General features: G+C 36.9%; 3 protein-coding genes across 3 annotated transcripts; all 3 read right to left on the bottom strand.

Annotated features, from left to right (window-relative positions):
- Window positions 1-109: 109 nt before the first annotated feature.
- LOC131701752 (granzyme A-like) lies at window positions 110-2,513 on the bottom strand. Its single transcript, XM_059001799.1, has 5 exons — window positions 2,417-2,513; window positions 2,150-2,282; window positions 1,330-1,471; window positions 865-1,128; window positions 110-374 (listed from the first exon to the last, which is right to left on the bottom strand). Exons 1-5 carry the CDS (start codon window positions 2,511-2,513, stop codon window positions 225-227), a joined length of 786 nt encoding a protein of 261 aa, XP_058857782.1. The 3' UTR covers window positions 110-224.
- A 3,295-nt stretch (window positions 2,514-5,808) lies between these two features.
- LOC131740225 (granzyme A-like) lies at window positions 5,809-8,759 on the bottom strand. Its single transcript, XM_059035838.1, has 5 exons — window positions 8,701-8,759; window positions 8,408-8,546; window positions 7,673-7,817; window positions 7,300-7,569; window positions 5,809-6,194 (listed from the first exon to the last, which is right to left on the bottom strand). Exons 1-5 carry the CDS (start codon window positions 8,747-8,749, stop codon window positions 6,045-6,047), a joined length of 753 nt encoding a protein of 250 aa, XP_058891821.1. The 5' UTR covers window positions 8,750-8,759; the 3' UTR covers window positions 5,809-6,044.
- Window positions 8,760-10,221: 1,462 nt separating this feature from the next.
- Window positions 10,222-13,658, bottom strand: LOC131740224 (granzyme A-like). Its single transcript, XM_059035822.1, has 5 exons — window positions 13,539-13,658; window positions 12,975-13,119; window positions 11,789-11,927; window positions 11,250-11,522; window positions 10,222-10,841 (listed from the first exon to the last, which is right to left on the bottom strand). The coding sequence occupies exons 1-5, from the start codon at window positions 13,600-13,602 to the stop codon at window positions 10,686-10,688; spliced, it is 777 nt and encodes a 258-aa protein (XP_058891805.1). The 5' UTR covers window positions 13,603-13,658; the 3' UTR covers window positions 10,222-10,685.
- Between the last annotated feature and the right edge of the window lie 7,054 nt (window positions 13,659-20,712).

Below are 20,712 nucleotides of genomic sequence, written 5' to 3'. Positions count from 1 at the left end.
GGTACATTGTGATGGTGCTTGCCTCACAGATCAAAAGTGACATCAATAATTGGCAAAAATTGACAAATGCTACACACATCTTTTATTTTGTATTATTATTAATAAAATAACATGATGATACTGAAACAAAAGCATAAAACATATAGGCTATGTGATGTTAGTCTAGCAAACTTTTAACTGAAGCAGATCAGTTCTGGCTTGTTTTACAGGAAACACATCTTCAATTAAAATGTTGTTTCATTTTTAATCCATACAAGATATTCCTCTGTGAGACGAGTATAGACCCCAGGTTTTTTAGGAAGTCCGCATTCTGCACCAAAGGAAACAATACCTCTGTAGACACCATTGCATAGTAATGGGCCACCTGAATCTCCCTAGAATAACAAAAACATACATTAAAAAAAGGTTTTGCGTGACATGTTGTTGTTGGGCCCTATTTTAAAGTGTGGAATGAATATAACTATTTTAATTGTATAAAACCTTTTGCTTTTAAAGCGAAGGACATTTAACTTGATTAAACCATTCCAAAAAATGTGTCAGTTTACATGGACCAACAGAAGAACATTAATTGAACCGTGACACAAATACACTTCTTGAACTATTTTTTTTTTTTTTTTTTTTTAAAGAAATGCTTATCGTGCTGTACATCATCAAAACAAATAAGTCAAGGAGGAAACTACATGTGTTCATAGACATGATTATCTTTGGCGTTGTCCCTGCATCTAAAAACATCTTGAATATGCTTCTATATTTCTTTACTTATGCCATTAGAGAATAGGCATGCTGTAGAATTAGCCCTGGTGTGTCATCCTCCTCTAGACACATTTGCACCTGTGAATATAAACAGCATGATGGAGCACTTACCTGACATGCATCTTTTCCACCGTTTTTATCTCCAGCACACATCATGTTTTTTGTTATTCTCTTCCTATAATAGTCATTGCTGTTGCAAAGTTCTCTGTCTATGACAGTGATGTTTACTTCTCTGAGCTTGTCGGCATACTGTCCGTTGAACTTCATGGAGCCCCATCCTGCAACACTGCAACCTGTACCAGCTTTGACTTCCTCTCCAGAGGTAGGAAGTTGAAGGACAGATACAAATTTGTTCAGCTTTGCTTCACCTTCCAGCTTTTTGAATAAGAAAAAAGTGAGATTATTAATATATTTATTTTTGGAATCTGTGAGACTTAATATAGCTTACAGACAACATATATATAAGACAGAGTAAGCTAAGTTTCTGAAAATACAAAGACAGCTTCTTTAAACCACAAAATACAAACACTGTAAAGCATTTTCCAGCACACTTAACATGACTTTAATGAATAGTACCTGTAAAAGCATGATGTCATTATCCGTAGTTTTGTTGTTGTATCGGGGGTGTTTCACTTTTTTCTTGATTTGAAATGTCTGCTTTTCTTCTTCATAACTTGAAAGTGAATGAGCTCCCAGGGTCACCTGGGCGAGACGACCACTGCTCTCCAATAAAACAAACACAAGGATGTAAATCCAAATGGTGCAATGGAACACAATGTGCTATATTTTGAATAGTATTAAGAAACAATTTAGTGCCTGGAATGAAGAGTGCAATTCTTGGAGTATACTTTGGCTAGCCTGCATTATATTAAAAAAACAATATTTGAGTAAGTACCTCTCAGAATGATTGCAGAAATGTGGTATCCACTCATATAAATCTGCAAATGAGGTGTATAACCAAATTATAATGAAGAAAACTTCATGTGTTTATGGAAGTGGATATGCAGTTTCTCTGTTGACGGCGTGTGGAACCGGTTTCATTCATACCTTAAGTACAGTACTGTAGCCTACATCAGGCATGCTATGAGAAGAGCATTTTCAGATGCAAAGAGATCAGTAAAGCTTGTGATGACATGCAAGCTTGATTAACTGTCAGTCCTGAAAATACTTTGATGGAGCATATATATTAAACATTCTATGAAACCGGTTCCAGACAATTCTGCACTGTTTTCCCGAATCCACACTGTATACAGCAACTATTAGAAGATATGGTTGTTAATTTACTAAGCTATACATTCATGCAGGTGTCTGCATCTTCATATTAAAAGCAGTTGAGTTCCTTCAGTGCCTAGGCTTGCCTGCAAATTGCAAACTGTAAGTTATGGACTAAACTTACGTAAAGCAGTGTGCTGCAGTCAGCACCCAGTCTGGTTTAATCAATGCTCCACCACATTCAACATTAAGATGGGCCATGAAAGGTCTTGAATGGGGAATAACTTCATCCCCTCCAACTATGTCCATGCATTCACCTACATTGACCAAGGTTACAAAGTTATACATCAGCTCACAATTCCATGCATTATACATGACACACAATTTTAAAGTCGACACAGTAATATAGTTAGTCTAATAACCCTTATTAATGTATCTCAATTAGGCTTACCTGCAGGAGTAAAGATGAAACAAAATGTGGCTGCAGTGCAGAGTGCAAGTAGCAGCTTCATGATTGCAATAGTGAAGATAGCACTCTGGCTCTTCATTTCAAATCTAAAGATGTGGTTTTTAAGATGATATTGCTTGATACCATGTATGGCTAAACTGCTAGTTTATCTCTGTATGATCATTTTTAAAGCTAACATGATAAACACTTTAACACAATTTCCCGAATACAGTACTTTGAGGACATAATGAATCAACCTGAATCAAAGAAGCCTGTGTGGCCTGGTACAATTATATTAAGGTTTAGAAAAAGGCTGGCCTGGCTAATTGCTGTCCCCTAGACAGCTGTTACATTAGTTCAATATACCTTAACTAATATGTATTACCAACACTGGTAAACATTTTTAATTTTTTAAATTTTGTAGCAATTACGCCTGCCTATCTAAAGAAGAGCACTTTCTGCTATTTCTTGCCCTATAACTCCCAGGTACTCTAACTCCCAGGTACCATTACAACTCCTACATGCTTCGACTCTTCTTCTCAGTACCAGTAACTAATGGCTGCTTTTCTATGACTCATCTATTTCAAAGTCCCTGCATGCTTTATGCTATTATTAAAAGTAGGGCAGTGCTGGAAAATGGAAGATGAGCACAGCCACTGTCAAGGTTAGATTTCCACACACTTGAGATGTCACGATTGGAACATTTTATTAATCAGATTTGGAAAACTAATACTTTCAATAAACTCTACTATGGGTGGGCTTTTTTAATGAAAACACTAAGCGCCAAGTCACTAATACTGAAACCCACTAGACCACCACCACACACATGGGCTGGGCTATTTGAGTCAGCACTCTAGGCTGAGTAGAGTGTGAGTCAGAAGAGAATGTGCACTGGGAACTGTCATAAAACCTAAACTCTGTCACAATACCCAATAACTGGTCCCTTACAGACATTGCTGCAATATCATGCTTTTAAGAAACATGACACTCATGTACATTTTTTCCACCAATAATTTAATACATTTTGCATTTCCTTGATATTTAATTTATTAACAAGGAGGTGGGTGGTAGTTGCACATCCCCAGCCTAGTAGCAGCCCTCAGAGTTTAAAACAAAAAAACACTGTTGGTAATCCTAGTAAATAGGCCTAAAAATGATTTCCATTATATAAGAGTAGGTGTTAAAGCTTCATCCTGATATTGGACAGCTCTCGCCAAGATAAGCACCAACTAAGACATATCTTCTTTTACTGTAAACTAGTGATCCATCTGTGTTTCCTTCCATCTGATGATGTAGATATCCTTCTGCCTGGTGTTGATGGCTGAAGTGTAATGCTGGCTCCAGGGATCAACCACAGTGCGGCCTCCCTATTGCATCAGCATGACAACCGTCTGGACTGAGCTGAGTAAGGTACTTCTCTGGGGTCTTCAAGTGGGCACCTTCCATCCTTGGTGTTTCGTCAACTAGCCCACGACATCTTAAGAGGGTTCGACAATGATTCTGGCGTCCCAGCATCACCCTCCTCTGTCCCACACTCAGCTAAGCCCAGCTTACTTACCTTCCTTTACATCAACGTTTTTTTTTATTCCTACTGTGCTTGAGGTCCCCAACCAGAATATTTTTGTCTCAACCAGAGCCAGTTGCTACTCCTCTCTGCTGCTTCAGATAAGTTCTTCACTATGCATCGCAACTCTTGACCACTGAATCCAATGTCTCTGAGAAACCGGGGTGTGGAGTGTGCCACAAATCCTTGACAACCCACCTCCACTGGGTAAACCTGGACTCTCCACCCTCGCTATTTCACTTCAGCAGCTAGTTGAGCGTACCGAAGTTTCTTCCTTTCAAATGCATCATCCACAGAATCCTCCCATGGCACTGTTAACTCTACCAGGTGAACAAGGTGTGCTGATCCAGACCACAAGACAATATCAGGTCTAAGGTTAGTGGTGGCAATCTCAGGTGGGAAAATAAGCCATTGTCAAACATCTGCCAGCATTTTCCAGTCTCTAGCAGCTTCCAGTTGTCCTAGATGAGTTTTGGTTTTAATACCTTTTCTTGGCTGTTGCTCCCCTGGACGGAGGATGTCGTTCTTCGTGTGTCATATATTGCTGGCATTGGTGGCAACCTGTTGGTCATGCTGCGTTTGTCTTCCAATGCTAATGCCAAACATCACAACACCTGGTCATGACGCCAAGTAAACCGTCCTTGGCTAAGACCCACCTTACATCCTGTCAAAATGTGCCTTAATGTAGCTGACGACACATAACGGACACCACGGATCCTCTCCAAACATGATTTAGCTCAACTAAATCATGTTTAGCTATATGCTTCACATTTGAACGTATAGCGGACAGCCAATCAAGATTTTCACCAGCTAAGATCAAATATTGGTTTCTTTATTTCTTTAAGAAATGTCTTCAACAAATTGAATATTCTTTTTGTGCTGCAGGTAGTCGATGGAGTGTTGCTGTCCAATTGAAAAGAGAACTTCTTAATCTGCATAATGCATGATATTGCCTATGATGCCTGACTTGTGGCCACTTTATTAGGACCTGTCCACAATTGGATTTGGCATCTCCCTGAATTAGATATGCAAGTTTGGTTGGTCATGTGATATGATGCTGTGGGAGCAATTTGTGAGGCTTGGCACATCTGACCGCTGTCAAATAATAGATCAAATAACAAAAACATTTAATGCAGTGCATCCCACACCAATCTCTATCCGCACCATGAGAAGAACCACGCAGCAGATCGACAACATAGTCACTGTTGCTAAAACAAAGAAGAAAATATGCTACAGTGGTGTGCGGAAATGAGAGATTGGACTACTGATGATTGGATGAAGATGATGTGGTCCAATGAGATTTGATTCAAGCTTTTTTGCACACATGGTATAGCTCAAATATGGAGAAGTCCACCCAGCAATGCTGCACTTGTACCCTGATGGTCAAGATGATAATGCATCCGTCCACTGTACCAGAATTGAGCGCTAATAGTTTTAGGAGCATGACCGAGACTGCAAGCATCTTCTCTAGTCACCAGAATCCCCAGACCTCAATCCAATTGAGCATGTAGAAGCTCTTTTTAGCACCTTTAGGTTGCAGAGTCTGTGCATATGCTTTGTCTGGGGTAAACATTTTCACATGTTTATTGAAGAAATGCATGTATAATGAAATCAAAATCAGGAGCAGGTTAACAAACATAGTATTTTGTTATATTTAAGCAGGAGTTTGAAAATGTAGGGTCCCCTAATTGTATCACAATCTTTCTTGTACTTTTCTACATATGTAAAGTTTCTCCTGCAAAAAATTAAATAAATAAATAGAAGGGACAAACACATTGAATTCAGATTAAAAGTTTGTTGCTTAGATAAGAGCAATTGTAAAAGTCTTTATTGGAAATTTAGCAAGCGTGATACATGATGTTCATTGCAAACAAATGGAACGAGTATGAAGTGAGTATGCAACATACAAAAACATTAATATATGTGATGCAAACAGAAATGAACTCAAGTTTTAAAACGTTACATTTTATTTGCCTAATTTTTAAAAGGAGATGTGAGAAAGCAAGGTATTATGTTTTTTTAATTATCATTTAAGATGTATTTTTAAAAAACCACAGCTTTGTGGAATTAACGTTTTGTAATTTTTTTAATCCAGGAAAGGTACTGGTTTGTGAGATGAATATAAATCCCTGGCCTTTTAGGGAGACCACATTTAATACCACTAGAAACAATCCCTCTATAGATACCATTGCATCGTAATGGTCCACCGGAATCTCCCTAGAATAAAAGATAAGACATTTCATTGAAATATCAGATACATATATCCCAAGTAATTCAAGTGGATCTCAATAAATAGCATTTTGGTAAAGAAAAGCATTAGTGCGCCATTTTGTCACATATACCTTTATTGTTTTACACTGAATTTGTATTATATTTGTGTGTTTGATGTTATGCAACCTGCAATGTAATTCTGTAATGAGCAGTGTAGTGTTTATTGTTGGTTATTATTATCTTATTTAATCGTTGCTCACCCATGGACTTTGAGGGTTCTGGGCTCTGTGTTACTCCAAACTTTTTGTGTGTTATGTTTCAGAATGTATGGCATCTTAAAAGTAATAGGCATAAAAATATCGAAATGACACCTACAATGCATGTTTTCCTTTATATACACACCAAAACTAGAGCATAAAGCAGAGCCAATATTCCTTAGAACAAGTACCTAAAGTAGTATGATGTCATTATCCAAGAATGATGTAATGAATTGGATGCTGTAATGAATTGGCCTCTAACAAGGATGATGTAATGAATTGGCCTCTCAGCCCAATTAATTGAATGGAAAGGCAAGGGCTGGACGTGAACTGCAAACCAGATGGGTCAAAGACGAACGCCTTACCATTCAACTAAAGACCAAGCTCTTTAGTCGAGAGGTAAATACATGTCTTAACAGTCTCAATTATGAATAAATGGCAGTGCTAAATGAAGAGCAGGGTATTGTTCTGATTTTCCTAGTTTAATACTGTTAAATAATGATCTAAAATGTTCCTTTTGCCTTTGTCCTTTGTTAAAAAAATATTATAGTGTGTTCTGCATGAAAACACAGACATTGTTTTACGGCAAAGGTAAACCACTTCACAGCAGTTTATTGAAGTACAAAGACACCTGCGGCCAAGCTTAAGACTATTAACCTTCATTAGTAATCTGAACCTCATGTATTCATAATTCCCATTTTCTTTAGGAAAAGAACACAACAACTTTCATTTAACTAAGAACCACTCATTTGCATATTAAACCCTAATAGTAAAAGCAGTGAACTCATTATTGCCACCTGTTGGCAATTCCCTGAATTGCCATAGCCATGTCCAAACTGCATGATGGAACTTACCTGACATGCATCCTTTCCACCCTTGCTGTCTCCAGCACAAAGGTTGTTCTTTGTTATTTGTATTTCGTTGTTGTAATAGTCAGGGCCGCTGCATGTTTTTCGGTCTATAATAGTGACAGTCACTTCTCTGAGTGTGTCCGAAGCTTTTCCTTTATTCTTAGTTAAACCCCATCCTGTAACTTCACATTTGGTACCAGCTTTGACATCATCTCCACGTGTAGGTATTTTGAGAATAGATACAAAAGTGTTTAGCTTTGCTTTACCATCCAGCTGTAATATTGAAAACAAATGTATTATTTATTTTTTTTCTACTCTTAGCAAAATATGATTTTTTTTTTCCCTAAACAAGGCCAATATTTATTGAAACAAGTACCTGGAGTAGCATGATGTCATTATCCAAGTTCTTATTGTTGTAGCGAGGATGGGGAACTGCTTTCTTGATTTTGTACGTCTGCTGTTCTTTTTCTTTCTTTAAACGTGAATGAGCACCAAGAACCACAACCTGATTTGTTTTGTTCCTTCATTAAAAAAAAACCCATATATTTTACAGACATAGATCATAAATTGAAACATGTTGTACACATTGATAAAACAGACACATGCACAGCTGTCTAGTCATTGCTGTGAAATGATCAAACCTTTTAATTCTATATTTACCAACTGATAAACATTTGCAAGTACAATTTCTCTAATATAACTCATTTTTAGGGTCCTCCTTCAGAAAATGGGGACTCTTATGTGCTAAATGTGTCAGTGAGGCTCTACATAGTGAACATGATAACTGCTTTGATTTAGCAGCAACTTTTACCTAACCTCCTATAAACTCTTCAGATTCCATTGGTCTATAATCTGAACTGCAGGATTATTACACAATCTATCGCCTGTCGTACTGTCTGGCAATACACTGCTCTGTATTAGATGCTAACTAATATGAATACACTTTAACTGACCCAGTCTACATTTCATATCTGTGCCAGGCACCTAGAAAAAAAGCTTCTAGTCAAAGCATCTTAACTAAGACAAACTATGGAATTGTAATTGGAAGCTTTTAACCTGCAAGAATCATGCTAAATATATACTGATGCACATGTATTTTGTGAATACTTACTCCAAACAGTGTGCTGCAGTCAGTACCCAGTTTGGTTTAATCAAAACTCCACCACATAGGTATTTCCCTTTCAGGTAAGCCATAAAGGGTCTTGAATGGGGTTTCACTTCATTCCCACCAATGATTTCCATGCACACATCTGAACACAGAAATAATATGAAAGTAACATGATAAGTAATAACTATCAACAATGAAGAAGTGGCTTGGATTGCTGACATCATCCAATCTAACTGCTAGCATTGTAAAATTGACCTATACAGTTTTATCATAAAATGCATTTCAAATAAACATACCTCCTGGGATTAGCAAGAAAAGAATGGAGAGTGCAGTTAGGAGCTTCATGTTGCTGGTTTGAAGTAACAGGTAGTTCTGCACCTCTTTTTAAAAACCTGTGTCTAACTTCAAAGGAAGTGGTTCAAAAGTGACCTACCACACAAAGACTTTTGCGAGTGGTTGATGCATTTGGGTACTCTGAAGATGCTTTTTGAATGTAAAAGACAGCAAATACAAACATTTGAATAATAAGTAAATCACTTATGTAACACTAGAGTAATGGAAATAATATATTTGTCAATGATAATACTATAATACTAAAGAATATACCCGAGAGGGTTTTTTTTTTTTTTTTAGGAGTTACAAAGTGAGATTACTGCATACCAAAAAAAAACTGTTTTCTGGAAACATGCATCCTTTACCAACGATCGGCTTTAATGAAAACTAGTCAATACAAGTAGTGTGGTCATTATCCTTCAGCAAGTGACTTTCCTAGCTCTCTCTAAAAGTCTTTATGCGAAACATACATACTGTATATCCAGGCCTGGATACATTGGAACCTTTTGAATATGTGGAGGTGAGCAAGAATTTAGTGAGGGGCACATTTAGCATGATATTGCTGGTCTGCTACTTTGATATGGGATGAGCACGGTGAGGGGAAATGCTATCTTGTAATAGCAGCATGTGACATGTTCTTTGTAATGAGGGGCTCCCCCTTGTAAACCTGTTAAAGCTAGTTTCGGGAGACTCCAATGTCTGTGAGCAGCTTTAAAAAGTGCTTCAATGAAACTTACTAGTATGTTACAGTAAGCCTAACCGTAATGGAAAATTAATTACTTTTTCCCTTTGTACTAGTTAACTTTACATTGCCAAATGAAGATTTATACTGCAAGTGTGCAGCAAATGTTGGTTACTTTGCACTCCTAAAGCTACCGACAAAAGTATGTCATACAAATAAAAAATAAATTTAAATACCAGGAAGAAGTACTTTTTTGGTTATAACTTGGTAAAACATAAAACTGACATATATTCACTTTTATTCATTCCTTAATCAAGCTCCATGTTGTAATTTTGGATGGGGAAACACATGAACATGCATATATTCTGGGTGTCTGTGCATTGCAAATTAAGCAAAGATGTATTAATGTATGCACCCTGAGATATATAGGAGGCTGTGTGGTCCAGTGGTTAAAGAAAAGGGCTTGTAACAAGGAGGTTCAAATCCCACCTCAGCCACTGACTCATTGTGTGACCCTGAGCAAGTCACTTAACCTCCTTGTGCTCAGTCTTTTGGGTGAGACGTAATTGTAAGTGACTCTGCAGCTGATGCATAGTTCACACACTCTAGTCTCTGTAAGTCACCTTGGATAAAGGCGTTTGCTAAATAAACAAATAATATCATTTTATGACTGGAAATCTCCTGGTGTTACTGAATATGCTTTCATCATACTTACTAATATAACAAACAGTGTAGACTACTTCATGTATCTCAGTTACACATCAGTACAAACTGTTAAAAGAACACAAAGAAAAAATAGATTGTATAGGTTTATTGAAAACTTAAAGTATATTAAACATAAAGAAATAATAACCAACACAATTAAACATATACACTTGTGTCACAGACCCTGTTTTTGTCTTACTCTCTCTCCAATTTTGAGTGATGTCAGACATATTTGTATAGTAATTGCTGTAGCCCACTTCTGAATTTTGAAAATTCAATTTTAGCCCCAAGGTCAGAATTACTGGATTGAATGATCTGAGCATTCAAAACAAGCTACCAGTAATAGCATACACGTCAAAAAACAAACAAACAAACAAAAAAAACCTTTGTTCTGTCATTTTAAACTATTACTTATTGTTAAAAGTAAAAAATAAAAAAAGAATGAAGAAAAATCAACATGAATTGTTACATTTTATTCAAGTTGCCAGTTGCTTGTATCTCACACAGGGGTTATCTTATTTGATATTAACAAGAAGAAAAAGAATAGTATATTTGAATTTTTTAGTCATCACCCCCAGTTATTTTTTTAATCCACTGGACATGCTTGGTAGTCAGTAAAGTGTAGACACCAGGTATTTTGCCACATCCACTTTTATGACCAAAAGATGTTATTGCTTTGAATTCATTATCGCATATAAGTGGACCACCTGAATCGCCCTGCAAGAAAATAAAAGGTTAGTACTGCAAAACAGTGCAATTAGTTTGAATAACATATCATACTATTATTAGTTATAATACTTATGTAAGAATTGAAAGTGGGGCTTTAAAATATTGGCAATGGCATTTCTATGTATTTATTTATTTATTTATTTATTTATTTATTTATTTATTTATGCTAAATATATCATATGGTTTGTCTTCTCAAGTAAAATCCTGTCTATTACACCATACAACCTGAATGAATTATTCATTGCATAATATTAATCTCCTTGGTTTGTAACCTGAGTAAAAAGATAGAAATGGTAGTGGAATCATTCTCACGGAACAATCTGGATAAAATACTTCTTGTGGGCCCCCTGATGGACTGTTAGGAAAGTGAAAAGGGATGTAAATAAATGGTCTTACCCGGCAAGTATCTTTTTTGCCTCTCTTATCACCAGCACAAAGCATTTCGTTTGTTATCACAGGTTTGAAATTATAGTATTTTTTCTCATTGCAAGTTCTTCTGTCGAAAACAGTGACGTTGACCTCCATTAATATATCTGAAGCAGTGTTGTTCTTTTGATTTGTTGTCCCCCATCCAGCTACCCTACACTGGCTTTTTGCTTTGACATCTTTGAATGTTGCAGGCAGCTTGAGTTTAGAGACAAACTTGTTCAGTTTGGCTGCTTTATCCAACTGTAATACAAGTTGGGTTATTGTTAATTGTGGAACAGCATATGAAAAGCATACCTCTCTGGATAATGGATTCTGTTGATCAATATAAAGACTGTATGGCAATTGAGTGTTCTCCAAATTATTTACTGATGAAGTTCTGGAAGGTTACTGGTATAAACAGGTACTGAATTGTAAACATATCAACTACATTAGCTGAGCATTTGTTTAATGTTGGACACTATGTAAGTGGAAAGAATGACTATAAAACAAATTGAAGCAAAACATACCTCAAGCAGCATAAGATCATTTACTCCAGTTTCATTGTCAAAGCAGGAGTGAGGAATTAGCTGCTTGACTTTAAATGTTTGTTGGTCTTGTTCCAGCTTTGAACAAGAATGGGCCCCCAGCACAACCGTTAGCTTCTTACTAAAATAAAGCACACAACATGTCATTTAAAAAAAAAAAAAATTTAGTAGTCACCAGTTTGTTTTTTTAACGGTTTCTCCCCAATTTAATAGTGTCCAGTTATTTTTGTTTAGCTCAGCTCACCGCTACCACCCCCGCGCTGACTCGGGAAAGGCGAAGACAAGCACACGCTGTCCTCCGAAGGGTGTGCCGTCAGCCGACTGCTTTTTTTTCACACTGCATACTCCCAGAGATACAGCGTCGGAGGACAACGCAGTTATGGGCAGTTTACAGGCAAGCCCGTAAGTGCCTGGCCAGACTACAGGGGTCGCTGGTGCGCGGTGATCCGAGGACATCCTGGTTGACCTAATCCTCCCTCCCCCCGGGCGACGCTTAGTTAATTGTGCACCGCCCCCTGGGAGCTCCTGTCCTTGGTCGGCAAAGGAATAGTATGGACTCGAACCGACGACATCGAGATTATAAGGCGCATCCTGCACGCTTTTACTGGATGCGCCACTCGAGAGACCGGGAGTCCGTCACGACATGTATAGTTTAATGTAATTTGCTGTCTGCTGTCAAACATTTCTAATGTAAGGGCCACATTCAGAAAAGCTATTTCTTCACTGTCTTAAATAAATAACTTTTTGTAAATAATTAAATAAAGGAAAGAAAAATAACATCTTCCTGTAATTTTTACAGTTTAGTTTTATGATGGCTTTATTTGTAATAAAAAAAATGGTGTAACAGAGTTTCTTAGTAAAATTTCAAAACAATTTTGCAATTAGCCCACTTAAACCAATAACATATATTACAATAATTAGTTTAGACTAAAAAAAAAACTTTGAAGCCACAAAGCCTGTTGGTATTCACTTAATTGAAGACACTGTACTAACTTTGCTTATACACAGGAATAGTAGGCAAGATTTTGACTTTGACCAATTGGTTCTGCCTGTTTCATGAAACATGTTAGACAACTGCCTTATTCACCTACAACACCTACAAAGTTAGAATAATGTTTTGTGTACAGAAATCCATTTATCTCAACCCCCCACTACTGTGTATACTTACTCATAACAATGGGCAGCAGTCAGTACCCACTTCTCTTTGATTACTGCTCCTCCACAGACTGCTACATTCATCCTCTTTATAAGAGCCATATAGGGTCTGGAATGCTTAGCCACTTCTTTGCCTCCAATGATTTCCATACAAACATCTGTGCCAATAAAAGAAAAGTCTTAATTTAGGAATACAATGTACAGGTCAAGATTCTTCATTATGATAATGTGCATGAGGGGGAACATTTCAAACACTGTCATACACCCATCCAACTTCATTAACACATTGCATAATAGATTATGAACTCCACAAACCTACATAACAATGGTTATTGTACTGGATGCTGTCCTCTGCACTATATCCTGTCGTGAAACTTTTAACATGGAATTGCTTTGGTTACAGTTGTGGTATCCTTATGTTACCAGTTGTATAAAAACAAAGTGTTCATTAAAGGTTATTTGTTCACTTGTCCAGTAGTAGTTGCATTACTCTACTCGTTTTACTAAACTAATTATTATTGCCTCAAAAGTCTAAACATATTACATTTTACCATCAATGACTAAAAAGAATACTCACCTCCTGGGATTCTCAGGAGAGTAACTGCACAGATGCATAGTCCTAATGCTAGAGCCTTTGTCATGGTTATTTGAGTGAGCCTTTCTAATTCATCTTTATATTTATAGACAAGTTAAAGGGATGTGGTTTGAATAAATGTGGGTTCAATCATTAGAACGTTGTATTTGTCAGAAGTGTTAAACACGTTTTTATGACTAGGGTAGAGGTACATCAATTGTGGTTTTCTTTGAGAACACAGCGCTTTCCTTTTACTGAAACTGCTACCAGAAACATCTGTGAGTGTTATGGCCTGATTCATGACATCAGAAAAAACCCATTTATCTTACGCATAGGTAACCAGCATTGTCTTCCAATTCTCAGTATAGAAATTCCATTCCACTGTTATCTTTTTCTGACTGTATAGCAATCTGCTCTTGAGACACTTGGTTTATTATTATTTTCTGGAGAGTAAAGGACACACTGTTTTTTATTTTTTTATTATATTTCTTATAAATACACATTGTCCTAAATGAATCACTTTTCAGTCAAGAAGAGACTGCTACTCTTAATATGCACTTCTGCAAATGTCTTTTTCTTAATTCCTGGTATTCTCTAAACTCATATGTCCTAGAATCATAGTTAAGTAGGTATCATAACCAATAAACATTTACCTATTTTTCTCTGTTTTGTTTTAGGTGCTTCTCTGACAATAATTGGAGGCAAGAAAGTAGCCCCAGATTCCAGACCCTTCATGGTATCTGTTCAGGGAGACGGAGAGCACTTGTGTGGGGGAGCTTTAATAGCTCATGACTGGATATTGACCACAACACACTGTCATTGGCAAGTAATTAATCACTACATGACTTGTATATCTATCTATCTCTCTCTCTCACAGTATATAATGTGAAATAATGTGATATCTTGTAACATTTGTAAGTCACCCTGGATAAGGGCGTCTGCTAAAAAATAAATAATAAAAATTATATATATATATATATATATATATATATATATATATATATATATATATATATATATATATATATATACACAGTATATATATATACACACAGTATATATATATATATATATATATATATATATATATATATATATATATATATATATAAGGAATACTAACTCAGGTATAATGACTTTAATATAAGGTACATTTGCTGCCGTGTTTTGACTTGCTTTATATTGTATATCTAATGACAACCCCACTCTGTTCTTCTTTTGCCATAGCTTACTGAAAGGTAGAAAGGTTCAGATTGTCCTAGGGGTTTATTGCTTAAGCAAAGCCAACCAAGCCCAGGTTATTGAAGTCAAGAAGTTTTTTCCCCATGGAGGATATAACAGTACAGCTAAAGTGAATGATATAATGATGATCAAGGTAAGACATTTCATTTGCAAAATGTTTTGTGTAATGCCTCTATTTTTTCTTTTTAATCAGATCAAGAACTCTTTATCTTATTGTGCATTAAACCTTTTTTTTCCCCTCAGGTATGTTCTTGATGTTCTTATGTGAGCCTTTGAAAATGATACTAAATATTTGGGGTGTGCAAGGTTTGGATTTGGAAATGGGTATGGCCAAATTAGAAGTGAGTGTGGTCAACCAGAAGTGTAAAAAACATGCTTCATGTTGTGTAAAAAACATGCTTCAGTGCAAACACCACAATTTGCATTTTCGTTGCGACACTTAGCAAAGTAAACATTTTGTTGTATGTACTAAGAGAAAATATGTTAATGAATAGAGCCGCAATATAGGAATTTAAATATTTGTTGCGTCTTCTTAGCGAGATCTCTAGCATTATACATTGCGAGAGTCGTGCAACATTGTTCAAATAAATAGCAGGAGTTGAGTTGTGGTTTGCTGCAGCAGAGGGTGCCAGAAGGATAATGTCTATACATGCAGACTGGGAAATGCCCGCAAAAGTTCTAAACAAATTCATGCAATTGTAAGTGTCGCAATTGCCGGGAGCTTTCTTACATCTCATTGTAATATTTGAGAACCCTCATTTGCACTCTCTGCCCCTTTTGCAAATTTATGCAGGAACACCCATAAATACATATTAATCTAAGCTTGAACTGCAAAGTAAAACTGCTGCCGCAAAGCATTCCCTAAAAAGTTGCCAATAGCATTGCGCTTGTTTAGTACATTTCACCCAAGACTTCCGACTCGTTTGAACTGGTTTGCGACTATTGCGACAGTCGCAACACTTTAGTACATCTACCCCTAAATGTCCAAAGGGTTTAGAAACAGTTTCTGATTCTTACCGATTGTGAAAAACACACCTAATTGAAATGCAAAAGCCATTCATTTGTGAGCCTGCCTGGTAAATCCACTGTATCCTCTGGAAGGAACCACTGATGTCATGATTGATTCTGCCATCTAGTGAGAGCTTAGGGAGATACATTTGACACCCTTTTGAGAAATGTGTATCTGTTCTTTAACTCATATAAGTATAGAATTATGGGAATTGTATACAATAGTTTTTGCTGTATGGAGCAGTTCACTTCAGGTGCAGCTCCGGTTCATGTGTTTATTTTCCATACATGTGGATTGGGTCTAGAATTAACATGACATGCTAAGGAGATATAATTATATTGTTTTTTTTTTGTTTTTAAATAAAATATACTGTTTAGTATACATTTACAGACATTCTCCCGCTTCTGAAACAAATGGTATTTTTTCACCTGGTCTGGCAAATGTTGTGTATGTGGAAATAATATTGATCACCACTCAGTTTCTTTTCTGTTCTTGGAATCTCTGGTGGTTAATGGAATTTCTGTGGTGAAATGTGTTTTTTGAAATTTGGATTGCACTGGATAAAGTGCATGGTCTGCTTTTTAAAATAATCACACTCATATTTGCTATCTCCTTTTTATCTTACAAGCTGAAACAGAAAGTCACGTTAAACAGTCGTGTTGGTATCCTTAAACTTCCTCAACCGTCCTCGACATCCGACCTCAAAGCTGGCACCAAATGTCATGTTGCAGGCTGGGGTTCAACAAAGCTTTCTGGAAAAGGTCACTCGGATGTTCTGAGGGAAGTGAATGTTACCATTGTTGACCAAAAAACATGCAATAGCCAATACCACAAACTGAGACAAGAAATAACAAAAAACATGCTGTGCGCGGGCAACAAAAAGAGAAAACAAGATATATGTAACGTAAGTGTCTTAAAATACATACATACATAATTACTTATAGGTTGTTTTTTTGTTTTTTTTTAATGAGCTTGTCCACATTTTACCTTATCACTTTGAATTCTGGGATATAGCATGGACCTAAATCAAGTCATTATCATTTTACATTTAACTACTATAATGTGTTTGAAGTAAAGACGATCATTATGTTGAGTTACACTTTACACAGTAAGTACACCACACAAATACTTGCATGATTTAGGTAAAATGTTATAATTACTCGTTAATAACTAGATTTGTTTTTCTTACAGTGTAGTTTAAGTGTTAATAACCATAATTGTGACCTCAGAGTAAGAGTTCATTTTAAAGTTTGCTATAAGACAAATGTGTAAATGCAAGGAACACGGTTGTATTTTAGGGTGATTCTGGTGGACCACTCCTCTGTGAAGACACATACAGAGGAATTGCTTCTTTTGGAACATGGAAATGCCAAGGAAAACTGCCTTCAGTTTACACTCGCCTGACAAGAGAGTACCTGGGCTGGATTCAGCATGTCATGAAGAATTATTGAAGCACCTACTGTATAACCTGCCTATTTACTCTTATAAATAATTACACCTAACCAAAGTGCATTATAATAATTTTCTGATAGAAGTATTACTGTGCTATAAGTAATATGTAATGTTTGTAATGTAATTATTACATTATACAATATTACAAGCTCTCTTTGGGATTCCAAATCCTATTATCCTGCGATAACACAACATGGTTTTGATGAAAAAAAAAAAGAAACACAGAGGCTCATATTTACAGAACAGCCTGTCACTAAAAAACGGATTCAATTGAAGAGAAGCTGAACAGAACTTATTATTAAAATTCAGGACCGTTATATAAAGAATGTGCAGATCAGTTGTCACATAACAGCTATAACTAGAGGGTTAATTTGGTGTACTTGTAGACAACCTCATCCACTTGAATAAAACTGTTATCTAATTTGATGCTTTGGATCTTTATTAAAATGTAAGGATTTAGCCAATAAAGATGTTGTTGTAAATATATGTTGCTATTTTATTTTATATACTGCTCTATTAAAGACAGCTGATTTTATTAAAGCGATATCATTGGCTAAAATAATGTGGTCCAGGGACAGACTGGGACTAAAAAACGGCCCTGGACTTTGACCCAGACCGGCCCATCACAACCGGCCCTCGGATACTCCACCGCCCCCGCCCCGCCGACACACGCACGTTCACACACCAGTCCCTAATACCACCACCTAGCTGCTTCACTGCTATTGTTGTACACTAATGCAGTACTATTTTCAGAGTGCTACAGAACACACACACTGTACACTGTTATAAGAGTTCTACAGAACACATACTGAATTGTCATGATTGCCTCCTCTTGTGAATCTGCACTCTATGAGCAGACATCTGACTGGCACTGAGCAGATTTTCAATATCTGCTTTGGAGGCCCTTAAAACATACGCCTCAGCACTACTTCTGTGCATGTTGCTCTTCTCATGCTCTTCTACTCTTTGGTGAATACGTTTCCAATCTGTCATTCCACTCATAGGCTTGGCAAATGCCATACAAATCGAACAGTATAAAGCATGGCTTTCTTCACTGTATGACAGCCACTTTCGATTGGTGCCATCTTTAAAAATTGAAAACCTTCTGCACCACAGGGTTTTTTGATTTCTGTTGAGGGTAGAAACTAAAAAACACATTTAGGTCATCTGACGGGTCTCTTGAAATAATCAAAAGTTGGGCTGGCATCCTGGCTCTCCCTGACTCTCTCTTCCACTGCAGCTGAACTGGGCCTATCATCAACCTCAACCTGGATATGAATTAATGAATAAACTAATTAATTATAAAGGCCTAATATCTTGACAAAATACAAAAACGCCCCACCATTTGATCAAATGAATGAATGAATAATAATAACAAACCTTTATTTGTATAGCATGAATGGGGCTGGAGAAAAGTAGCTTAGCACTAAAATTCAGTTGTAATTCATAGTTGTTTTAGATACAGATTATAAATATAGCAACATAGTGGAAACAATAGCTTATAGTCAGGCTGAATCATCAAGAATTTAATTAATAAAAGGTGGCTGTGCTGTGTCAAGGACTGACTAATGTAAATAGTAGGGCTTCAAACGACCATTAACCTGTTGAATGTAATGTACAAATGCAGATTTCTGCCTAAATAGACATACCCAAAAGTAATTATTTATCATGAGAGGGCCATACACAATAACTAGTAATGGTGCATACTCCAAGAAAGATTAAAATCTCACCTTTCTGGTAAAATAGTTATAAATTGCTGAGGTGTACTCACTTTTGAGGACACAAGCTCAAGTACATAGTAAAAATATGATGAAAATATGAAATATCATATATGGTGTAGTTCCTATTCAACAAAAGTTGAGGAATAGGGCTTGAAATGACTGATATGGCTGGCATGTACATTAATCAACAAACTGCCTGGCTGGAATCATGTTACTGGTACAGTTAGTTAGCCTAGTTAGCTAGCACAATATTGATGTTGTGTTATCTGTCTCCCCCCCTGCCCTGGCTCCCCATTGCCTACCGCTTCGGATGCAGCCGCTGCACTGACTTTGCTTGTGCTAGACTCACAATCGTCGTCGGCTATGCTGTCGCTGTCTCCTTCTTCTGCTACTACTCTAGTCTGAACCGGGGCTGTGGCATCCTCCTTGACATGGACTACTACATGCACGTTGTTATCATTGTCATTGGCACTACTAGCAGCACTACTACCGAATAAGTCGGTTAACTTCCTACATTTGGCTGCATCTGACACAAGGAACTTTACTTTTTTCTCCCTTAACTTTTCAGCCCCACCTTTGCGTTTTTTACTGTGTTGCTTTTCCATGATGTTTTCCAAAATTGAAGCAGCCTTCCCTTGACAGCTAGCTATATCAACTTCTCGTGGCTAGTCACTGTCAGTGTGTGTGTGTGAGGGAAGGGGGGGGGGGGGGGGCGGTTAAGGGCTGCAGCCGCGAGAAGGGTATACTTGCAAGACGGACGACACACGCCTCACACCCCAAGCCTGGCACCCTTTAACTCCGCCTCTAACTCCACCTCTACAGTGACGCAAAAAGAAAGGCGTCACATTTGAGAAGGAGAAACATATGCACGGTTGTTGCAAGCACAGTTGCATTTAAATTTTGACAGAAGAGGACACACAAGGTAACACACAAGTTTAACTTGTTAAATTCACCTTTGTATTTAATTATCCATGAGTAATATATATATATATATATATATATATATATATATATATATTACTTATGGATAATTAAACTTATATCTATATATATATATATGGATAATTAAACATATCTATATACATTAGAAACATTAAGAGCCCTAAACATGAATCCACATGCTGGTATATCTATGTGAACATGTCCAGGGGTGAATATACACTTTATCTAATTCACTTTGTGCATGCTGCAAATTAACATCCATCCATCCATCCATTATCATTAACCGCTTACTCCTTTACAGGGTCACAGTGAGCCGGAGCCTAACCCGGCATACACAGGGCGCAAGGCGAGACTACACCCTGGACGGGATGCCAGTCCATCGCAGGGCACCACACATACACACACTCACACAGAGGGCAATTTAGAGTGACCAATCAACCTGGACAGCATGTCTTTGGACTGTGGGAGGAAACCGGAGTACCCGGAGAATATATATATATATATATATATATATATATATATATACAGACGTGCTCAAATTTGTTGGTACCCTTACAGCTCATTGAAATAATGCTTCATTCCTCCTGAAAAGTGATGAAATTAAAAGCTATTTTATCATGTATACTTGCATGCCTTTGGTATGTCATAGAATAAAGCAAAGAAGCTGTGAAAAGAGATGAATTATTGCTTATTCTACAAAGATATTCTAAAATGGCCTGGACACATTTGTTGGTACCCCTTAGAAAAGATAATAAATAATTGGATTATAGTGATATTTCAAACTAATTAGTTTCTTTAATTAGTATCACAC

Source organism: Acipenser ruthenus, chromosome 1 (assembly GCF_902713425.1).
Source record: "Acipenser ruthenus chromosome 1, fAciRut3.2 maternal haplotype, whole genome shotgun sequence".
In the NCBI taxonomy this organism is placed as follows: domain Eukaryota; kingdom Metazoa; phylum Chordata; class Actinopteri; order Acipenseriformes; family Acipenseridae; genus Acipenser; species Acipenser ruthenus.
Note: the sequence above shows the minus strand (reverse complement) of the source record. Positions and strands in the feature narration are given on the sequence as shown.

Coding starts and splice junctions, on each gene's coding strand:
- LOC131701752 (XM_059001799.1), bottom strand. CDS start 2,513: ATGAAGAGCCAGAGTGCTATCTTCACTATTGCAATCATGAAGCTGCTA. Junction 2,283..2,416: donor TTTCATCTTTACTCCTGCAG/GTAAGCCTAATT, acceptor TGGTCAATGTAG/GTGAATGCATGGACATAGTT. Junction 375..864: donor GTGGAAAAGATGCATGTCAG/GTAAGTGCTCCA, acceptor TTGTTATTCTAG/GGAGATTCAGGTGGCCCATT.
- LOC131740225 (XM_059035838.1), bottom strand. CDS start 8,749: ATGAAGCTCCTAACTGCACTCTCCATTCTTTTCTTGCTAATCCCAGGA. Junction 8,547..8,700: donor TTTCTTGCTAATCCCAGGAG/GTATGTTTATTT, acceptor TTCTGTGTTCAG/ATGTGTGCATGGAAATCATT. Junction 7,570..7,672: donor ATGACATCATGCTACTCCAG/GTACTTGTTTCA, acceptor TCAATATTACAG/CTGGATGGTAAAGCAAAGCT.
- LOC131740224 (XM_059035822.1), bottom strand. CDS start 13,602: ATGACAAAGGCTCTAGCATTAGGACTATGCATCTGTGCAGTTACTCTC. Junction 11,928..12,974: donor ACTGCTGCCCATTGTTATGA/GTAAGTATACAC, acceptor GCTTTATTTTAG/TAAGAAGCTAACGGTTGTGC. Junction 11,523..11,788: donor ATGATCTTATGCTGCTTGAG/GTATGTTTTGCT, acceptor CTTGTATTACAG/TTGGATAAAGCAGCCAAACT.